We start from the raw sequence: 20,849 nt of genomic DNA, 5'->3' as shown, positions 1-20,849 counted from the left end.
TGTAGAGCAACTTAATTAAGATTTAAGTGTGAAAGGAAATCTCTTACTTAATCTTTTTGATGAGAGAGACACCATGCTGTGCAATCCTTGCTTAATGCTAGGAGAATTCTAAACCTATGAAAAAAGATTGAAGACGATTCTATGTTATTAGTTTAGTAGTATAAACGTTCAATAAAGTTTAATAAAAATAAGATATACGTTAGAACGTGCAGAAGTAAAGTACATCTTGCCTAACATATATTACACTATTTAACAAAAAAATGCACAAAAAGTAATTATTTCCAATAGTTTTTAGACGCTATGGTATTCGATTCCATATACCATATTAGTCTATATGTCACAATTAAAGTTACAAAAAAGAGCTTTTGTTCAAAATAAAATTGCCTTATTCTGCGATTTTAGCAAATTTTTTAAAATTGTGAGCAATTTAATAAACGGAATCGTATTCAGAGATCGCTAAAAAAAATATAAAAAAAAAATTATCCTTATTTTTATACTCGAAAAAAGTCATTTTTTTGTGGAAGAATATATTATTCATATTATAATTTTGCAGCGACATTAGTATAAAAAAGATATACACGTGGCGTATCATCTTTCATGACATGTTCCTCTCCGGGGAAAGATACTTTACGCCTTGGTTCGTATTTTATATCATTCGTATCACTTTACTTACGGAATCGGCTAAGTCGGAACCTCGCACTCTCTTTTTTGCGTAGATTATGCTGATGAGATATAAATGTCAAATGTCGCTAGTTACACGAGGCAATGAGAGAGATCCTAACAGGACTAATCGATCATTTGGCATCGGGAAGTTTGGTAGTTTAATTTACAACCGAAATAATCTTTTCAAGTATAAACGTTATAAACTAGATTATAACGTTTTTTATCTACAAAATTTTATATAAATTTTAGGTAATTTCTTCCTTAAAATATTCATTTTAAAGACACGAGTATAAACGTTATAAATAGATTATAACGGTTTTTTATCTATAGAGTTTTATACAATTTTTTTACTGCAGTTTAAAGTAACTTCTTTCTTTAAAAAAAATTTTAAATCCAGGATAAAAATTATAAACTGTATAAAAATATAAAATTGCAATGCGTGCGAATTTTGTTTCGCTGGTTTTCAAGTCGTTGAAAATATTTTGAAATTTTGCGATATTTTCCGTTTCTCACATGCCTCGTGACTGCAAGCGGAAAAACCGTAATTTCATTTCCACGCAAAACTGTCGGAATGCGCACTCCGTGCATTTTTCCAGGCCACGTACGATCGAGCGCTTTACTTTTCCTTTGTATCACGGGTTCTCCGCTTAAATAACACTTTTAAGCGCGGCGCACGAGATAGGGGCGCACGAGAGGCAAGCTCTGACTCGCGGCGGCATTCTTTTTCTTGGGTATTGATTCTAGCTTCAACAAATTGTTGCTGCAAAAAGAAGAGCTCGAGCAGAAGCACCTGCACCTGTTGCAAATCGTCGAGAGCGAGAAAACGGCCAAGTGGCAGTACACTCAGCAGTGCGAGGAATTGGCGTCGGAGATAAAAAAACTCCGAGCGGAGGTTAGTCATATCAGCCCGTGTTATATATTTACCTCGTGATATTTTCCACGGTAATTCTGTTTCGCGTACCCGCGTGTATTTTTATTTCAAAACTACTCTGTGATTACATTTTGTTACGTAACGAGTAAAACCGTTTGTAACGAATAAATTCATTTTTGAAAAAAATATATCGCACAAGGAATTCTGCACACTTTATTTTTATTTTAATATTAATGCTTCAAAAATTACAATAGCGCACACGGATAAAATTTTCACGACATTGTCTCAGGAAAAAAAATACCTGTATAGACGATTGTTAAAAAAAATGTATATTCTGACCTATATTTGAGAGACTTTGTGGCATCTTTTTGTTATCGTTTTGTTGTCACTTTTTTAACGTAGTCCCTTCCTACTTCAACGCACTTATTGTTAGCCCACTATATAGGGCTACGGTGCTTTGATACCACTCGCATAGAAGTCTTTGTCCTGATTGTCCAATCACATTCGTTACTACGGCAGCCATCTCATCACAGAATCAATTTCTCAATTTCAAATCTCTTTTTCTTTCTCAATCTTTGTGAAGCTGCTGAGGGGACATGCCTTTCAGGAATAGATATTTTATGACTGCTTTTCTCTGCTAACCTTTATATAATTTTAACCATTGTTTAGCTCGCTGTTTATTAAAAAGTTGTTAACGAAAAAAGTTTGAAAAATACAACAGTTATTTTCAGTACCAAGAATCATAAATGACTAATATGTGTGTGAAAATGGTACATGCAATGAGTGGAAAAGAGGATCCGTCCTTTCCCTGCAACCTTGCCCTAAAAAGACCAAACTCAATTTATATCACTGTGACAAGTACCTTTTTGGCGACTCTTATGAGATAAAATTGTTTCTCAACATGAAATGGTTTCACATGGATTTTCAACTTTCCACTCGAAGCGAGGTCCACCCCACACCGCGCAGTGCGGTTTCCAACATGTGGAATTGTATAATGATAGACTTCGTTTCGCACTACGAGCACCGGGACGGTGTGGGGTGAATCTCAAATTACAAAAGATACGAAAGTTACAAAAGTTTGGCTTTATCTTGTTATATTATATTATTTGCATAATAAGATTAAAAACTGTGTAAAGTATAAAGAGAACAATACTGCTTTTTCTTTTTAGACTACTTTTCCTTCTCATTCGTATCGTACACTAACTTTTTTTGTTAACAACTTTTTAATAAACACTGAGCGACGGCTAAGATCTTTTGATCGTTAATAATAATATTGAACAAAGGGTGCGGTTTAAGACCCATGCATTGCAGCCTAGGAGGCTAATTGTGTTCTTTTTTTGGTTGTCAGAATTGTCTTACTCATTGTCAGAAGGATGATCTTTATAACATATGTGAAAGAGGACATTATTGGAGGATTGTTTCTCCTATATAGGAATTTTACCCTTTTCAAATATACTTGTCACTTCTCGCAATACGATGTCACGGAAATTAATTGTATTTTCTGCTATATGTTTTTTAATTCGATTTTAATTTATACTGATGATAAATATGGAAAGCAACTTCAGAAGCACTTTTAACTTCGCGTTTTAACTCGAATAGTGCCACTAGTCTTTAATCCCCCTCGTTAAAATTTCATCGGATGTCTAATTGTGATAATTACATTGATAACATATATCGAAGTTAATAAAATTATTACGTCAGAAGAACTGATATTTCATTCAAGCGCTCGGTCAATATTTAATTCAATCTCGTTTGAGCATCCTCCACTTGGTTTACTTAAAAAATACAGGAAGCTGTTTGCCCGGGATTATATCTTCGTTGAGATTTACGGATTTCGCGGTTCTCGTTACAGCTGTGCGCCTTGAAAAAGGAGCTGAGGCCTTCCGTGATGCCGATATACGTCAACCGACCGGCGGTTCAGAGAACCATGTCCCAAGGTACCGGAAGTTTATACAGCACATTCCATCCATTCGGCAACGACGCAGACGCTTCCGCCAGCTTCGCTCCCGGTTTACGTGAAATCAGGGAGGACTCTATCGAGATGCAAAAAGTCAAGAAGGTCCAGAGCTTCTTCAGGGGCTGGCTGTGCCGACGGCGTTGGAAGCAGATTGTCGAGCAGTACATCAAGAGCCCGCACGCCGAGAGTATGCGCAAGCGGAACAGGTAATTTGTTACTGCCTCGTCGTACGACGCGATGACGTCCAACTTGTTCGCGCACTTCGCTTTTCCATTAACGCGGCTACGTTTCGCACGGTCATATGGAAATAAACCAGATAAGCGTCGATGAAATTGAATGCAACATTCGAAAAAGACTGAAAAAAATGTAGAACAGCGTAGCTTTTTTTATACGAAATAAAATTATATGCTCTGACTGTTATATATAAATGCAACTACTGCAGTAATAACGCAATATAATAATTTTATTTCGCGGCGTAATAAAAATAAATTTATTATTGTTTTCCCGCCGCTGATAAATTTTCCCTTAATCAAACCGTGTTTCCTCATATTTCATTTATTTGCGATATAACAGCGATGGTAAAATCGACGATTATTGGCTTCGTTTAATTTGCTCTATCGGTGGGTATTGAACGCGTGTCCTATTTCAGCCTGGTATTCCAAATGGTGGAGGTCGAGGAGGAATACACGGAGCAGATGGAGATTTTAGTAAGCTGTTTTCTGAGGCCTTTCAAGATGGCTGCCAGTTCAAAGAAACCCCCATGTAGTCACGAGGACGTGAATAGCATATTTTTGAATAGCGAAACCGTGCTGTTTCTCCATCAAATATTCTTGAAGGGTCTCACCTCGCGTATGGAGAGTTGGCCCACTTTAGTTTTAGGTATGGACTATACTTAAAACTACTGTAAGTAATATACAGGTCGATATATCGGACGACGAGTCTATGGCCGGTATTCATAGTCGGATCTTATATTTAAGACCGTCTTAAGTATACGATCTTAATATGTTATGAACCAATCACAGAGCCGTATTAGCAACATAAGATATTACTTAAGATGGTTTTGAAATAAGGATCGACTACGAATACCGGCCTATGTTCCTAATGCATTCGGCGAATCGAAAAGACGCAAAAAGTTTTGCCATTCCAAGTGTCTACAATTTCTTTCCCCCCCTAACAATATTAATTTATGCGAATACAACAATTTTGTAAGAGAATAATGTAAGTGGATATAATAATGTAAATGTATATTGACCACGGTACGTCTCGTCAATGCAGGTGACTTGTTCGACATGCTGCTACCAATGTTATCCATATATCAAGAGTACGTGCGAAACCACCACTATAGCCTTCAAGTGTTGACTGAGTGCAAGCAATCGTCACCGTTCGTGGCGTTGCTCAATAGGTTGGAGAACAAGACTGCCTGCCACGGACGATCCCTGGAGACCTTTCTAACATATCCTATGCATCAGGTAGGATTGTCATGCGCGGAAACTGACGCAAACCGATAACACCAATACAATTCTCATACGTAAAATGCAGAATACCGCCACGAGTTTCTGAACGTTCAATGGTATCGCTCTGTATTATTATCGCTATGGAAAGAAATATCGCTAAGGAAATGCCTCAAACGCGATATTAATTTCCTCGCTGTTCTTTTCGCGAGAAAGATGATAGAAAAATGGAAGGATTTTCCTCGGTGATACGAATACCTCTTTGGAAATTATCGATTATATGAAATAGTTTGGTATAGCTTCCATGAATATTACATGAGATCCTAACGATCTTATAAAGTGAGCGGAGTCGATGCGAAGAATATATACATTCCATCGCGTCCTTCCGCGGAACGCGAAAGTTCTATCTGAATTTATTGGTGAAATATAATTTAAATTCGCTTTAAATACAGTGAGATTTTTTTTTACTCTATGCTGCGATCTACATTAGTCTATACTAATTAATTTCTAATTTATTTCTGCTCTACCGATATCTCTAAGAAGAGTAAAATTTAAAGTTTATTTGACAAGTTTCGCGTCACGATTACTCTCCTAACTTTCTCTTCTCTTTTTTTTCTCTCTCTGATTTTAGTGGAACTTGAGGACAAGTTCCTTAATCCAGCTACTTACACTTTATTCGTTTAGGTTCCAAGATATATAATTACTTTGTGCGAGTTATTGGCGCATACGCCGTACGATCACGTGGAACGTAAGAGCCTCGAGCATGCCAAGCAACAGCTGGAGGACCTCTCGAGGCAAATGCACGACGAGGTATTTGTCAATTAACTCTATATAAGAATCATATTTTATTTTCGCTCTAAATATTTAATTAAACATGTCCCATTATTCAGGTCAGCGAGACTGAGAATCTGAGAAAGAATCTAGCAGTGGAGCGAATGATTATCGAAGGATGCGATATTTTACTGGACGTCAATCAGGTCTTCGTCAGACAGGGTGAATGCGTCAATGCTCTCTCTTTCGTAATTTTTTATTTATTTTAAACATGCTTTGCGGACTTATCTTTTTAGAGAAGACTTATTTCAAGTGTAAAATTATTTAAATATTACGTATTTAAAAATTTACACAAGAGTTGAACAGTCAAAATTATTTCGCGTTCTAACGATATGGTACGTATAACTATTATTTTCTATTTTAATCATTTTTAAATGAAATCTGGACAAGCTGTGCCCAGTGCAATGTTGAAACTACCGAGTATGAAAAATTATTTTTGCATATAGAAAAAATATTTCACTTTGCCGAAGTCGATAAAATCGAGGCTACCTGATAACCCGCGTATCTCTCACGGTTTATCTCTGGCTGGGAAACTCGTTTCTAGACTTGATCACTGTCGGTAAAGCTCGATGGGCTTCCCCATCGTCAGGGATGGGGAAAGCGAAAGTGGGGGGGGGGTCAAAAGGCGCAAACGCACAGTTACATGTTCGAAATCGATGACGCAACTTGGTCGCGTCGATATATTTTCGTCGGTATATACTTGGTTTCATCTCGATCCTGCGCAATGTGTCCTGTCAGGGCCGACGTACTGTTCTACCACTGGCGGATTTTCGTCAGACGAAAAATTTTTACGCTACGTCGATTACACGACTCAATACCGAATTGCGACACAGTTGCATGCAAGCGGAATGTCGCGCGATTGCAGGAACTGTAATTTCATTAGTCGTTTCAAATTCGATAAAGTAGCTCTTCTGGTGTTTAATCGCGTTCATAAATTACTAAAGAATAATATTCGAAATCCCATACAATATAATTCAAATCTTAGATATATCTGCTAAGAATATTAAATAATGACCTGAACATTGAAAGAAGAGGCTTAAAATTTAATTTAAATCCATATTTGCAAGGAGTTGTATACATGTTCAAAAAAATTAATTTATTATATCATTAAATTAATTTTTTATTATTATTTAAAAGAAAACAGAATATAAAATAAAAAGTACGGCTGAAACATCTTGTTTTGCAATAAATATCACATATTTTTGCTAAAGGTAGCAAAGAATAAAGTAAAGCAAAACTATTTCAAAGTACAAGTAGTAAAACTCTCGTCTTGAGGTAAGCCGGCCCTATAAACACGATCCTGGCAACCCGCTCCTCGTGCTTGACGCCACATCACATGGTTTATCACGTAAACGTCTTTCGGTCGCCAACGGCAGAGCAGACCATCCCGCGAACGTCATCCCTCGTTCGCCTCTCGTCGCGGCAAAAAATCAGCCGGTGCGAACGTCACGATTCGTTCCAAGGCAAACGAGGGTCGCGATTTTCTTCGAGCCTTACCTCTGTGTCCGGGGATATTCGGCGATATTGCGAGCCTAGAGGTCGATGAACGAACGAACGAAAACAAGCGGCGACCAATCCGCGGCATTGCCATTTTGTCGGTCCATCAGCACGGTGCAGCGCGCATAAAGACCACGAGAGTTTCGCGAGCCCGGTTTCTGTTAACGTAATAGCGTCGATAGCGAGAAAGGTGGGACCAAGCGATGTGTGTGACGCTGATGGTAGGGACCAAGGATAATCGCAAAGAATCAGCTATAGCTATTCGTCTGGATGTACATAGATAAGGTATCCGCGTTCCTCTTTCAGTGATGTTGGAAGGGCTCGGCTGAAGGTGTCAAAAAATGAATAATAAATCCTAGAATAAGAGAACTGGATACGTCAATATCCAGACAACTATGAAATTGCTTTCTTTGTTAATTCGTTCATAAGTTTTGATTTATTTATACGTAGAAACATAAGTTTGGTTTATTTATAGAAACATATAAGTGCGCAACGTCTTTTTCTCAGGAAGAAAGAGACGTGAAGGATATTTAATTTGAATTGACTTAGCTGGCCGTTAAAGAAACTGTCACACTTTCAACTTTGTTTTTCTAAAATCTAAATGTCTTGAAACCTACCTGATCTTATCTAGCTTTCTCCATTTAGAGAAAGATGAATCTTACGACGAATGAACGATGCCGGCGTAATACCGGCGAATTTCAGATTTCGGTTTACAGTTTCAAAAAGATATTTTTTGCATTACTGACAATATATTCAGTATCGAAAATTGAACTCCGCGGAATAGTCAATTTCAATTTCTGTATGACGTCAACAGCGCAGGCACGATATTGCGTATTTCGCATTCCTGTCCGTCCTGCTATTTTTAAATACGCATAGGCAGCTTCCCCTAATTGTATTGATTATTTTAAGATAGCTCGTTTTGGAACCAGAAAGCTGACAAGCCAGAAAGATGAAATAATTCTTGTCGGGCGTTATTTCCTCCAACGGAGAACTTTGTTCTGCGACGATGTTAATAATAATCGTATAAATCGCCGCGGATCACGATCAACTTTGCATAATCTGTCCTACCGGCTTGTTTCAGGTACGCTCATACAACTTGTGGACAAACCGCGTGGTGCGCGAAGCAGATTAAGCGCTACATTCGGCGGCAAAGCCGCGAGCGACAGAGAGGCTGTCAGACAGTGCTTTCTCTTCTCGAATCATCTGTTGCTCACGACTCGCCAGTCCGATGACGACGGCCGTTTAAATCTTGTTGCGCAGATTGGCAAGATACCCCTTTCCGACGCGGTGCTGATTGAAGATCCGAGCGATCAGGGTGCCACAGATGATGATGGTAATTATTCACTCGTTGAAAAAGTAATGACCTGGTATCTTATAGCTTTTTTCGAGATCTCTTTAAAGCGGCGATACAAGAATTTTTGTCAAATTAAAAATCAATATTAACCCCTCAGTTACCTCACCAGGGTCTGAGAGACCCTCTGCACGTTGTTAAAACGTGCAGGGTTTTTAAAACGTTTATAAAACCCTTGTATCTTTTTTTAGTCGGTACTACGTTAATTTGAAAAAAAAGCAAATTTTTTTGCTTTTTTAGAAAAACAAGTTTTCTTTTTTTTAAATAACATTTACATTTTTTAATTTGGAATAATCTAACTTACACAGTTCTGTAGATCTTTAAAAGATGAATCGATTAAAAAAAAAACGTCAAATTAATGCATTTGTCTTAAAGATACAAGCTGGAAAAGACGACAGGGGTCTCTCAGACCCTGGTGAGGTAACAACGGGTATAGTGAAAACGTAATAAGGTAACTGAGGGTTAAGTTATCGATGGATTAAGAATACGAAAAGGATCAAGTAATTTAAAATTATGTCGTATACAACGCAATCCTTGCTCTTTCTTTATGTAATATATAGATCGTGTGTGTATGCACGTGTGTGTGTGTGTGTGTGTGTGTGTGTGTGTGTTGTCTCAAAGGCTAGAGATAGAGAATTTATTCGATGCTACAAAGTAGCGACCATAAACTAATTTTAGGACTGTCAGTATGTTCGATGTCAAGTGGCATTAGCGAGAGTAGCGGAAGCGGTAGCGGCAGCGGGACTTCCCAGTTGCAGAATCGCGACTTCAAGATTATACTCGATATAAAATCCGGTGGACCGCAGGTGATCGTTCACCTCGTGGCGCCTACCATGCAAGTAAGTGCACGTGTTAAAATTATAAAATATTAAAACAGATAATCTTGTCGTCGAACAGGACAGATATTCATAGCCGTGGCATTTCTTGGCGAATAAGAATTTTTTATTTATACATATGTGCATATAAATATATATACATGTATAAATAAAAATTTTTTATTTATACACGAGTTTCTTATTTATTTTAAGAAACAAGTATACACTATTTGCCCAGTATACACTCTATAAATTAATTTATTCATCAGAGCATGCACTTTAAAGCTGCTACTCCCACTTCGTATTCGAGCTGTAAAACAATTATAAATAAAAATAATAGAATTACAAAATTTATAATATAAATCGTTTTCGCTTTTATTATCATATATGTATTACGAAAACTTTTCGCAGGAAAAAGCAGCTTGGGTCAGTGATATTAGTCAATGTATGGACAACGTTCATTTTAACGATCTGCTCCACGGATCGTTATCGGACACCAGCTCCGTCACGATGCCGCAGTCCATCCGGAGCGATCCAAAGTTGTTCAAGGACGATGTGGACATCAGGTTCAGTCGGACTTTGAATTCCTGCAAAATACCGCAGATTCGTTCCGCGACGCCCGAGCGGCTGTTGCAGCGACTGACCGACCTCCGGTTCCTCAGTATCGATTTTCTCAATACGTTTCTGCTGACGTACCGAGTGTTCACCGACGGCGTCACGGTGCTGGAGGCTCTCAAGAAGGTTTTCTACGAAGCCGAGCCGCCGGACGCGCAAATACCCACCGGATCTCTCGTGTAAATATGATAACGAGTGACGGAGCAATTATTAGCTTAAAATTTATTTAGTTTTAAGAATTGAACAGAATAATTATAATTATCAATTTATAAAAAAAAACTTGATAATACATTATATGTGATAAGAAAAAAAAACTTTTTTGTGAGTATTATTATATGTATTACTATAGAAAAATATTTTTTACATGTTACTGATAATTATTCTTAACATGCCTGAATATTTTTTATATTTATATTTTAGATCCTTAGACGTACTAGGAGCAAATGCCAGCGAAACACAATATTTCGAGGACCGAAGAAAAAGTAACTTTTCACCGAGACGAACTAGCGGCGCGAGCTCAGTATCAGGTGTGCATACATTAAAGCTTCTTTTCAATCAACAATTAATAATTTATTACTAGGACGATATAAGATAGTTGCGGCTTTTAATTATTAATAGCGAGTTGTTTCATACATAGGATATGGATCAGAAGTGAGCGATACCCGCGACGCGAAATCTCATGGGTCCTCTGACGCTAATACAAGCGGATACAATTCAAAAACTCACTGGCGATACAAAAAGCGTCAGTATCTCGCGGTTTACAATATATATTACATAATTAAATTTAGAATTGAAAGAAAAATCAATTGTAATAATACAAAATACTTGAAATAAAAGTAACGTGACGTAAAAGTGTATCGAAATGCGATATAGAATTTCTCGTGTTTAGTGGATGAAGAACAACCGCTCGGACTCATCTCCGAGGCCCCGGTCATAAAACGCAGTCCAACGTCCAGTCCATCCAGCTCGTCACAATCTCCGGTTGTGTCGCGAAAAATCAGTATTCGTGTGGATCAGGACGGTGAGAACGACGGGTGTCATCTAACGATACCGAAAGTAATAGCTGTGTCGTCCAGTTCTGAGACACTCACAGGTATAACCGCGGATATTAATTATATATTAATGCAAGCTTTTTTATAAAGCTATAGAATTTGATATTGAATTATATGTAAAAAGTTAATGTTAAATTATGGTTAAATTTAAATTTAATGCAGGTTTAAATTATAATATTTAGAGACAAAAAGGGGGAAGGCGTTTTTTTTTCAATATTTTTATATACTGTGTGTTTAAGGTAGTTCGATGATGAACAACTTTTGCCAAAAGTGATAAATTTTATTTTTTATATCGAAAAAAAGAACTTTCCTGAATCGATTAAACCCAGAAAAAAGATAATTTACCGTCCCGTTCTCAAGATATTTAATTTTAAAATTAGGTAATTTTAATGATTTTAACATTGGTCTAATAGGTCTATGAATAACACGAGTTTGCGAAAAATCTTTTGCCAAAAATGTCTGAACAATATATATATCGATGGAAAGAGGACACTGTGAGAAAACCTATAGTTGAAGGTGAACACGATCCACCGTAGTTTTTTTAAATTAATAATTAAAGTTGAAAACTAGTCAAGCGACGCGTTAACACACACTTTATTTAATCTATTTCAGGCAAAATATTATTCTACGACGTAAAAATTATTTACTAATGGTCTTTTTACGTCGTTACGAAGCTTCGCGATGCGTTATTCTATTTTTTATAATTATAAAAATAAAAAAATCATAAACATTGTGTTTTGACTTCGGCCCTTCATCATCGAACTACCTTAACTTGAAGAGAAATATTAGGATTATTATTAGGAGAATTATTATATAGGTAAATTAGTTTGAAATTTTTTATACATTATATTTCGTCTCTTATTCGATAAAGTTGTAATATACCGATGTGTGAAAAATATTTGGAACGTAAGACGTTACAGCAATCAGCGCACCATCTTCGCCAAGCAACTTGAGCTCTGTGACGCTCATCGGCTCGACGGAATCCGGATCCGGATCCAGATCCGGATCCGCTTCCGGATCGGATCCAAGTCCTCAAGAGGGAGGTACTTACTCGCGTCGTGTCTCGGATATCGAAACACCAGTCACAACATCAGAAGAGGATGCAAGAGGTAATCTTTCATTAGATATAAACTAATTACAATCCAATTACACCGTTTGTTTTTCTAATTAAATTCGGTGTTTATAATATATAATTGATACGTACAAAATAAATTATAGAAGTACAATTTACTTATGACGACATACCGTCATTATCGCAATCGGTCGAGTCTGTCAAGTCGGACACGCCGAAAACGCCGAAAACACCGAAAACACCGAAAACGTCGAAGTCACCGAAATCACCGAAAACGCCGAAATCACCGAAAACGCCGAAAACACCGAAAACGCCGGACACGTCAAGAACGCCGGAGATGCCGAAAACACCGAAAACACCGAAAACGCCTGTCTCTCCGTTTATAAAGGAAATCAAGGAAAGTAAAGAAGAACAGGCTACGCCGAACGGCGACGAGAGTGTAACCTCTTCTAAACTGATCAGTCAATCGGCGCAGCAGAATCAACAACAATATTCGGAGCATAGGGCGTCGATTGCTTCCGCGCCTGCATCCACCGGGCCAAGGAGCGGCTCGGTCTCCACCATATCTGGCGTATGTGTGAATAACAAAATGTGTAAAAATTTCTTCAAAGGCGTAGTAAATTAAATTAATCGGGGAAAAAATAATCTTTCTTTAATCATTAAATATTTATGAGCTCCCAAAATGATAATTTATATAATAATCACAATTGTTTGTGTGCGGTTTAATGAATGTTTTTAATTTCGCGATGGATTTGTAGAATTATCGGATGAGCAGACGGTCGATGCACGACGAGTGCTCCTCGCAGCAAAGCGGCTATCAGCATGACCCACAGGTTTCCAGTAAGGCCGGTGTGGTAATAACTAGCTTTCGGCAGAGTCATCGAAGGTTCGTTTTAATATAGCCTTTATTTTACGTGTTACCTGCATTTTATCGTGTCTCTAAAACTTTCAAAGGGATTCGTATCGATAAAAATTATCTCTATTTCGTTCTTGCTGAATGTTGAGTGCCGTTAATGGCGATCTCCGCCTTCTAACGCATGAGAGCTTCTTCTCGATATCATGTTTCATTTATCAGAGTTATAATTAAAATCATTCTTAGAGGGAGAAATTGGTGGAGAGAGAGAGAGAGAGAGAGAGAGAGAGAGAGAGAGAGAGAGAGAGAGAGAGAGAGAGAGAGAGAAATTGGAGAATATATTAAAGAGAAAAGATAAAATGTCTTATAGACTATTCGGCGTGTTTTCTGTGATAGTTTAGTCCGTAAGATAGTATAGATAATTTAGAGTTAACATATAATTTCTCCCGCTTTGTGCAAAAATTCATTTTTTCAAAACCCGATATAATGCAACATTTCTGCTTATACTTGAGTCGTGCCTATTTAATATTCAAAAAAATTGTAAATATATTGTAAATACGTTAAATTTTTTGTGCCTGTATCATGAAAACTGTTTTATAAACAATTTACAACTCATTTTAATACAATGTATTCTTTTTAATTAACTTGTAAATATCTCATAATAATTATAATGCAAAAATCACTCAATTCAAAACTGTTGCTCCATTTTTGTTTGATTTAAATTATATTTTTATCACCGTCGCGTCGTCAAAATCGAACTAAAGTGAGAACCCTTAAATCAGAAAGATATTCCTGCTGCCGTTTCTATATTCAACCGTGTTTTCATGTATTGTTTTGTGTCATTCATAGCATTGGACCTGAACCTATCTGGTAAGTGGACTCATTTTGAAAAACGTCATTATCCACTTATTGCGTGTAGCATGGCTGCGATCCTCCTGCTTGCGGCATCGTTAGAAACAAAACCTAAAATGTCTTGTACATGTCTTGTGCTCTGCTCTGTCATTATACAAATCTCTGGCTTGGTCGAAACTTATAGTTATCGAATTTTGATCATTTTAATCGTAATGTAATCCTTAAACGCGTCTCTTTCCCCTTGCTATTAACTGCGCCGTTTACTCGCTTACACACGATTCAATTTCACTCAGTCTATTTCTTCATCATTTAGAGAATGCACCATAGTGAACGAGAGAATGGACCAAACGAAATAGAAATAGTTTTTACCCGATAGCCGCCTTGTGCCACTGCGTGCTTTTATAGCGCTAAATATTCCAAAGAACGATTGAAATCGGCAATAATTCTGGTGAGTTCGAATCTCGATGCTATTGAGACGTATTTCTATTTGTTACATCAGCTTATTACATGACATAATATAGTCAAGTATTATTAAAAAAAAAAAAAATAGAAAAAATAATATTTATTAAATCTTTTCTCGTACCGCGCGTGTGTGTGTGTGTGTGTGTGTGTGTGTGTGTGTGTGTGTGTGTGTGTGTGTGTGTGTGTGTGTGTGTGTGTGTGTGTGTGTGTGTTTCTTCAGCACAATTTAACGTTAGATACATTATTTTATATTTATAGCATCGAAACTTGAACTCGCTGAAACTATGCCAGTTACAATCCTTACTCCAAATAATATACTTTGTAGCGACACAATAATATAAAAACAGCAAATAAACAGTACCTACACCGCTGACTTACCGATATCTTAAAACTTTTTTTGCAAAATCGAGATGCACATTAACTTCTATTTGCTTAAATCAAGTATTATTTAGAAAAAAAAATGGAAAAATAGACAATCACCGGATCTTTCCTCGTGCCGTTCCTTCAGCACAGTACTATAGCATGCTTTAAAATGCAACGCGAACGACCTGATCGCCAGGTTAAAACGATAGAGATTCGCCTAATGCAACGTAGAACGTAGAGCGAACGCGTAGATCAGAAAGAGATAAAGAAAGGTCGAGATATCGACGACTAAAAACTCTGATTTTTATTTTTACGAACCTGGTCGCCGATATTCGTCGTTACTAAAATCAGTCCTGAATTCAGGAGCAGCACGTCCACGGCAGCGACCGCGTTTGCCATCGCGACATCCGCCTCGAGCAATCCACCGGACATAGGACCGTCCTCCGGGAACGACAACAATCGCGGCCGGGATAGGAATAGGCGGAAGGAGTCCGTGATGTCGACCGCCGCGACGATGAGGGTGCTGAACGTTCTGAGGCACTGGGTGTCCAAGCACGCCCAGGACTTCGAGATGGATCAGAAATTGAAGAGCATGACCATCGAGTTCTTGGAGGATATCAATTACAGTCCCAATCTGTTGCCGGCTGAACACAAGGCAGCCACTCAACTTCTGCGATTGATTACCAAGGAAGAAACCGAGAGCAACAAGATCGATTTGAAGAAATTGCTAACTCCCCCATCAGTAAGTAATATCTAACAATAATCTACTCATTCAATATATATATATTGATTAATAATAGAAATAAAGTATTTTGCGCAACTACATTGTTTCATTTTAGACTGACATTCATGGAGAATAGTTCTTTGGTATCATTTTTACACGCGCGCGAATTTAATTTGATATATAATTTTATTAAGTTATTAGTAATATTATTTATGATAATTGTTGTGCATAATCTGGAGGCGTGTTAATTAATTAGAATATCATATTATATTGTTTAACAAAAAAATACACGAACGAAGATAATCGTCTCTGGTAGTTTTTTGGGGCATTAAATATGATCTTGTTTAATATTGTTCTATCACGTCACAATTTTAAGAAATTTACGATTAAATTTGCATAATTAAAAAATATTTAGCAGACTCTTAAGTCGCCTATAAGTTGCAACTTGGACTTTATTAATCATAAATATCTTTTTAAACAGTATACTCCATTTTAATTAGAATAAAACTTCTCCAACATGTTACATAGTTATAATATGCGAAAGTAGGGGAGACCGGGGCTAAACCATCAGTTTTTTTTCGGTGCCGATTTTTAACAACAAAATAAATAATTTTAGTTAAATGTGGTATACCACTGTAAAGAGTGAACCTTTAGCTACAAAATTTATATAGGAAATTTTTATCTACGTCGCTTTGTTTAATTGGTATAAAGCCAAAACGACAACAGTGGAAAAATTGAAATCTCAAAAATGCCAGGGTTTAACCGTCACCTCCCCCACCCCGGGGCTAATCTGTCACACTGCATTTTTAATACATATACGTACATCTAATCCAGAAAAATGATAGGATACATTTCAATAATTGTTTTTTTTTTTTAAAATATAAAAATTTATTTAAAATTTTACTGCTCAGTGTGTGTGTCGCCAATTCCCTCATCTGAGGCGAGTCAGTAAGGACGATGCTCGTTCTTCGTTCTTCATGAGTCGGCTGTCTCGGAGCGGCTTCAGGAATACTTTCATGCGTCGTTGCGCTCAAGTTCCCCCACAATGTATCACCATAATGAGACATGGATAAAGCCATGGGATCGACTTTGCTTTTATATGTTTAAAACTATACGAAAAATATTTTATATAAGCCAGAACTTCGAGATTTCCTACAGCGTCTCACTCATATACTAGTAAATGCGTCTTTCTCGGGCAATAAAAATTATTTAAAAAATGATTAAATAATGTTTATCGCCAGAACTCTTTAGAAAACGTTAGAACACGTTCAGAACTACACGAAAATTGTAATAGAACTCGCAGAACTGTCGAAATACGGCCAGCGTCTCACCTATTTTCGATCAATTCCTGACTTTCGAGCGTTATTAATTTATTTACAAATTTTACAACAATGCCAATGCCCGGAACTCTTTGGAAAATGCTTCTATATGTTCAGAACTACTCGAAAAATATTTCATATAAACCGGAACTCCGAGGTTTCGCATAGTGTTTCATCGTTTTCCGTCATGATTACTTTTCGGTTAATATTAATTTTTTAAAATATAACACAAATATTCTAACGCTCGGAACTCTTTAAAAAATATTCTTCAATATGCTCAGAACTACTCGAAAAATATTTTACATAAACCGGAACTCCGAGATTTCAACTGGCGTCTCAACTCGGTGTACTCGTTACATTGTAATTTTTTTTAGTACCTTATAATTAATTTTTTTGCTTTTATATGGCAGAACTCTTTATAGAACTGTTATAGAACTATAGATCTCGCAAAATCTGATGAGATACAGTAGTGGAACTTGTGTAGGACAAATAAGTGAGACGCTGCGTGAGCCTAGCGTCTCAGTTTGTACTGACGCGTTTTTTGGCTTTAAAAATTAGAACTATTTGTTTAAACTAGCAGGAACTCTAGAACTATTGAAAAGGAAGTCAGAACTCTCAATAATTTGTGAGTTTCCGCAAAATGAGACGCTAGCTTCACACACACGAGATATTTGATTTGACGGTTCAACCCCGTTGACGGTTTAGCCCCGGTCTCCCCTATACTAAAATAGTCCTTTTTGCAACTTTAACTGCAAATTTCTCAAAATTGTAACGTGATAGAATATTATTTGAGATTATATTTAATCTAAAAAAAAACTATAGGAAACAAAACAATCATTAATAATAATGATTTCATAAAATTTAGCCGGGCTAATGTTCGATAATGAATTCTCTTCAGATTCCAAGTAAGGAAAGCATCGAGACATTATCTGCACTCGAGATCGCGGAGCAGATGACGTATCTGGACCACCATATATTCGTCTCTATCTCCAGCGAGTAAGTAACGGATTGCTAAATCACATCGTTTTGCTGTTTGAGTACGTAGGAATTTATCTTGCAGAGAGTTTCTTGGACAAGCATGGATGAAAACGGATAAGGCAACTCGCGCGCCCCATATTCTTCTTATGACGAAGAGATTCAACGAAGTGTCGCAACTGGTTGTTTCCGAGATTATTCGTCGCTCCAACATGTCGGCCAGAGTTGCCGCTATCGAGAAATGGGCCGCGGTCGCTGACATCAATAGGGTTCTGCATAATTACAACGGCGTGCTGCAGATTTGCGCGGCGTTCACAAACAGCAGCGTGTACAGGCTGAAGAAAACTTGGGACAAAGTTTCCAAAACGGTACGCTGATCGAAAATTTCTGAATAATTTATAAATTCAATTTTGCACATAATTCATTTGGCTCGACAATAGATTTGTGTAAATAGTGAATGCTATTGACAGCAAAAATCAATTTTTGCAACTCTCCACTGAAATTCATTTTTGCAACTAACACTGTTTAACAAAACATATTTTTTTTTGGAACGCAAGAACGAGGGCAATAATTTTTAGATTGAATATAATCCAAATTATTCTATCACATACATGCCACAATTTTGAGAAATTTGCAGTTAAAGTTGCAAAAAGGACTATTTTAGTGTACTTTCGCATATTATAACTACATGTGAAATGCGACATGTTGAAGAAGTTTTATTGCAATTAAAATGAAATATATTGTTAGGACTTTTAGCCCTTAAATATTTATTGTGTTGATTGTGTTTAAAAAGATATTTATGATTAATGTAAAGTCTATTTAGTCAATGGATTTTTATGTTAAACAACGTAATATATTATGGTATTATAATTAATACGCATTTGCAAATTATGCACAATGATTGTCATTAATTTCCAGACAAAACAAACGATAGAAAAACTACAGCATATCGTCTCATCTGACGGGCGCTTTAGAAATTTGCGAGACGCTCTGCACCGATGCGATCCACCCTGTATCCCTTATTTAGGTCTTTACCTCACCGACCTTTCGTTTATTGAAGAGGGTACTCCAAACGTTACCGAGGGTCTTTTGAATTTCTCGAAAATGCGAATGGTGAGCGATACTTCTTTTCACAAATTATTTAAGAATTATATATATATATATATATATATATATATATATATATATATATATATATATATAGTTCTCTCTATATCAAATTCTTTATTTTATTATCTTTATTTATTTGGTAATAAATATAGAAGAATTGAAGAGAGAGAGAGAGAGAGAGAGAGAGAGAGAGAGAGAGAGAGAGAGAGAGAGAGAGAGAGAGAGAGAGAGAGAGAATGATTTATCCAAAACCAATGATGCATGTACCGTTTATTATTAATTATTTTATGTCTACTATTTGCTACTCACATTAATGAACAAAATTACAAGAAGATATTACATGCCTTTTCAGATTTCTCACGTAATCCGCGAGATACGGCATTTTCAGCAAACTCCCTATAAGATCGAACTAGTCACTAAGGTAACCAACTATCTACTGGACACGTCGCTCTTGCTAAACGAGAAGGATTTGTATCGCATGTCCTTGGACCTCGAACCCAGAACATCCAGGTTGAGTAGTTCTACCTTAATAGTAGATCTACCCCCTTCGGTCAGCCACGTGTCTACAAAATAAGTTCATTTCGTCCCGAAATTCTGTGTGAAGCAACTCAACTCTACCTTCATTTCACTAGATGAAAAAAATGGATGAAAAAGAGAAGTCTAGGTTCGAAAAGATAAACCATTTGTTGCGACCGGCCGATCGACGACGATCGCGAATGTGACTCGTCGTGCCATCAGCCCCGTCCATTTCTGTCCACCTTCGCTTTGTAACGTAACGTCCGTTAACTTCTGTTGTTGTTCCATTTTTATCTATCGCGACATATTTGCGCAAGAGTTATATAAATAAGCTCAACGATGATCTCATCGTCGCACAGAATCGGCCTCTAATTCGCGAAAAAAAATTCATCATTATTATTTAATAGGTATAACAGTAGCAGAAAATTGTAGCGAAATTAATTGGATTTGAAAGAAACTTTTGTATAAATAGAACTTGTTATCGGGGCTGTCTTTCAATTATCTTCTCTTTCATTATTACTTTGCAGTTAATTTTATTTCTACTTAAAATTTTAAGATGATAAATGTCCTATTTCTATCCAAAGTTTGAAAAGAACTGACAAAGAAAATCGCAGATTTTAACAAGAGCATTTAATAGTAACGTGTATAGATTCCAGATCAAGCGTGACTCTGTACATAAAATCTGATGAAGATAAGAATACAAAATATTAATTAATGTAGAAAGACTCTCTCGTAATAACATGATTATGCTTAATCTCTCCGTGTCGTTGATAAAGTAATAATCTCATTCAGAACTGTGGTCAGTTTGATCTGCCCGATAAATGATCCATATTTCACGGAATACCCGAATTTTTTACAAGATAAAGGCTGTCGTTAACACCGGCTGATCTCCGGTGAAGGTAACAAAAGAGAACCATCATTGATTTTAGTTTAGCTAAGCTCAATCGAGCCAGTATTATTGTGCGAGGCGTATGAGCAGTTCAAACAAGTACGTTTGAGAGAATCGATGAGAAGCGAAAAAAGGGGTGATGGGAAATTATATTCTGACAATCAATAGCATAACGATATCGCTGTTTTCCGTTTGTTTTAATTATTGCTGCGAGTATCAAAGCAAAGAAACTCGCTTGTCAAACAGCTGAAAACCTTGAACCGTTATTTTCTAAAATAGTATAAAAGTATCATCGTAATATCTCATTTTCGTTAAACAATTTGTTTTGTTAACGCGTCTTGAATTTTCGATTCTAGTTCTGACCCGGATATATTTATTGTTAAAATAATGTTTATTAATTCCAAAACATGCAAAACTATATACATACAAGTTTTCTTTGTTTGCCAAGCGAGACATAAATCTTATACAAAAGGGTATACATATCAACTATACTTAACATAATTCCAGATCAATATGTCTCTCTTGCCCGCCTCTATATTTTTATTCGACATTTATACCAATAGCAAGACATGACCAGACAGTTTGGAACTGGGATTCCGTTGACACACGCA

The 20,849-nt window shown here is 36.7% G+C and overlaps 1 protein-coding gene across 3 annotated transcripts in view; it reads left to right on the top strand.

Annotated features, from left to right (window-relative positions):
• LOC143905834 (ras-specific guanine nucleotide-releasing factor 2) overlaps positions 1-20,849 on the top strand; it is a 65,469-nt gene that overhangs the window by 37,404 nt on the left and 7,216 nt on the right. Inside the window, exons 6-26 of one of the 3 annotated variants that reach the window (XM_077421462.1) lie at positions 1,408-1,555; positions 3,387-3,697; positions 4,141-4,370; positions 4,767-4,960; positions 5,627-5,752; positions 5,833-5,935; positions 8,352-8,603; positions 9,309-9,460; positions 9,848-10,230; positions 10,472-10,578; positions 10,689-10,793; positions 10,941-11,144; positions 12,015-12,212; positions 12,322-12,746; positions 12,934-13,061; positions 13,878-13,898; positions 15,069-15,447; positions 17,647-17,744; positions 17,809-18,091; positions 18,642-18,836; positions 19,186-20,849. The exon at positions 19,186-20,849 is cut by the window's right edge and continues 7,216 nt beyond it. In XM_077421462.1, coding sequence (XP_077277588.1) covers positions 1,408-1,555; positions 3,387-3,697; positions 4,141-4,370; positions 4,767-4,960; positions 5,627-5,752; positions 5,833-5,935; positions 8,352-8,603; positions 9,309-9,460; positions 9,848-10,230; positions 10,472-10,578; positions 10,689-10,793; positions 10,941-11,144; positions 12,015-12,212; positions 12,322-12,746; positions 12,934-13,061; positions 13,878-13,898; positions 15,069-15,447; positions 17,647-17,744; positions 17,809-18,091; positions 18,642-18,836; positions 19,186-19,407 — 4,264 coding nt within the window. In that variant the 3' untranslated portion in view covers positions 19,408-20,849. Of the gene's footprint in view, positions 1-1,407; positions 1,556-3,386; positions 3,698-4,140; positions 4,371-4,766; positions 4,961-5,626; positions 5,753-5,832; positions 5,936-8,351; positions 8,604-9,299; positions 9,461-9,847; positions 10,231-10,471; positions 10,579-10,688; positions 10,794-10,940; positions 11,145-12,014; positions 12,213-12,321; positions 12,747-12,933; positions 13,062-13,877; positions 13,899-15,068; positions 15,448-17,646; positions 17,745-17,808; positions 18,092-18,641; positions 18,837-19,185 lie in introns of all 3 variants that reach the window. The other 2 variants (XM_077421461.1, XM_077421463.1) reach the window with 2 other exon arrangements.

The sequence above is a fragment of the Temnothorax americanus genome, unplaced genomic scaffold (genome assembly GCF_048541705.1).
Source record: "Temnothorax americanus isolate GAGA-0224 unplaced genomic scaffold, ASM4854170v1 Scaffold68, whole genome shotgun sequence".
NCBI classification, from domain to species: domain Eukaryota; kingdom Metazoa; phylum Arthropoda; class Insecta; order Hymenoptera; family Formicidae; genus Temnothorax; species Temnothorax americanus.
The sequence above is the reverse complement of the archived record's forward strand: the minus strand, read 5'-3'. Positions and strand labels throughout refer to the sequence as shown.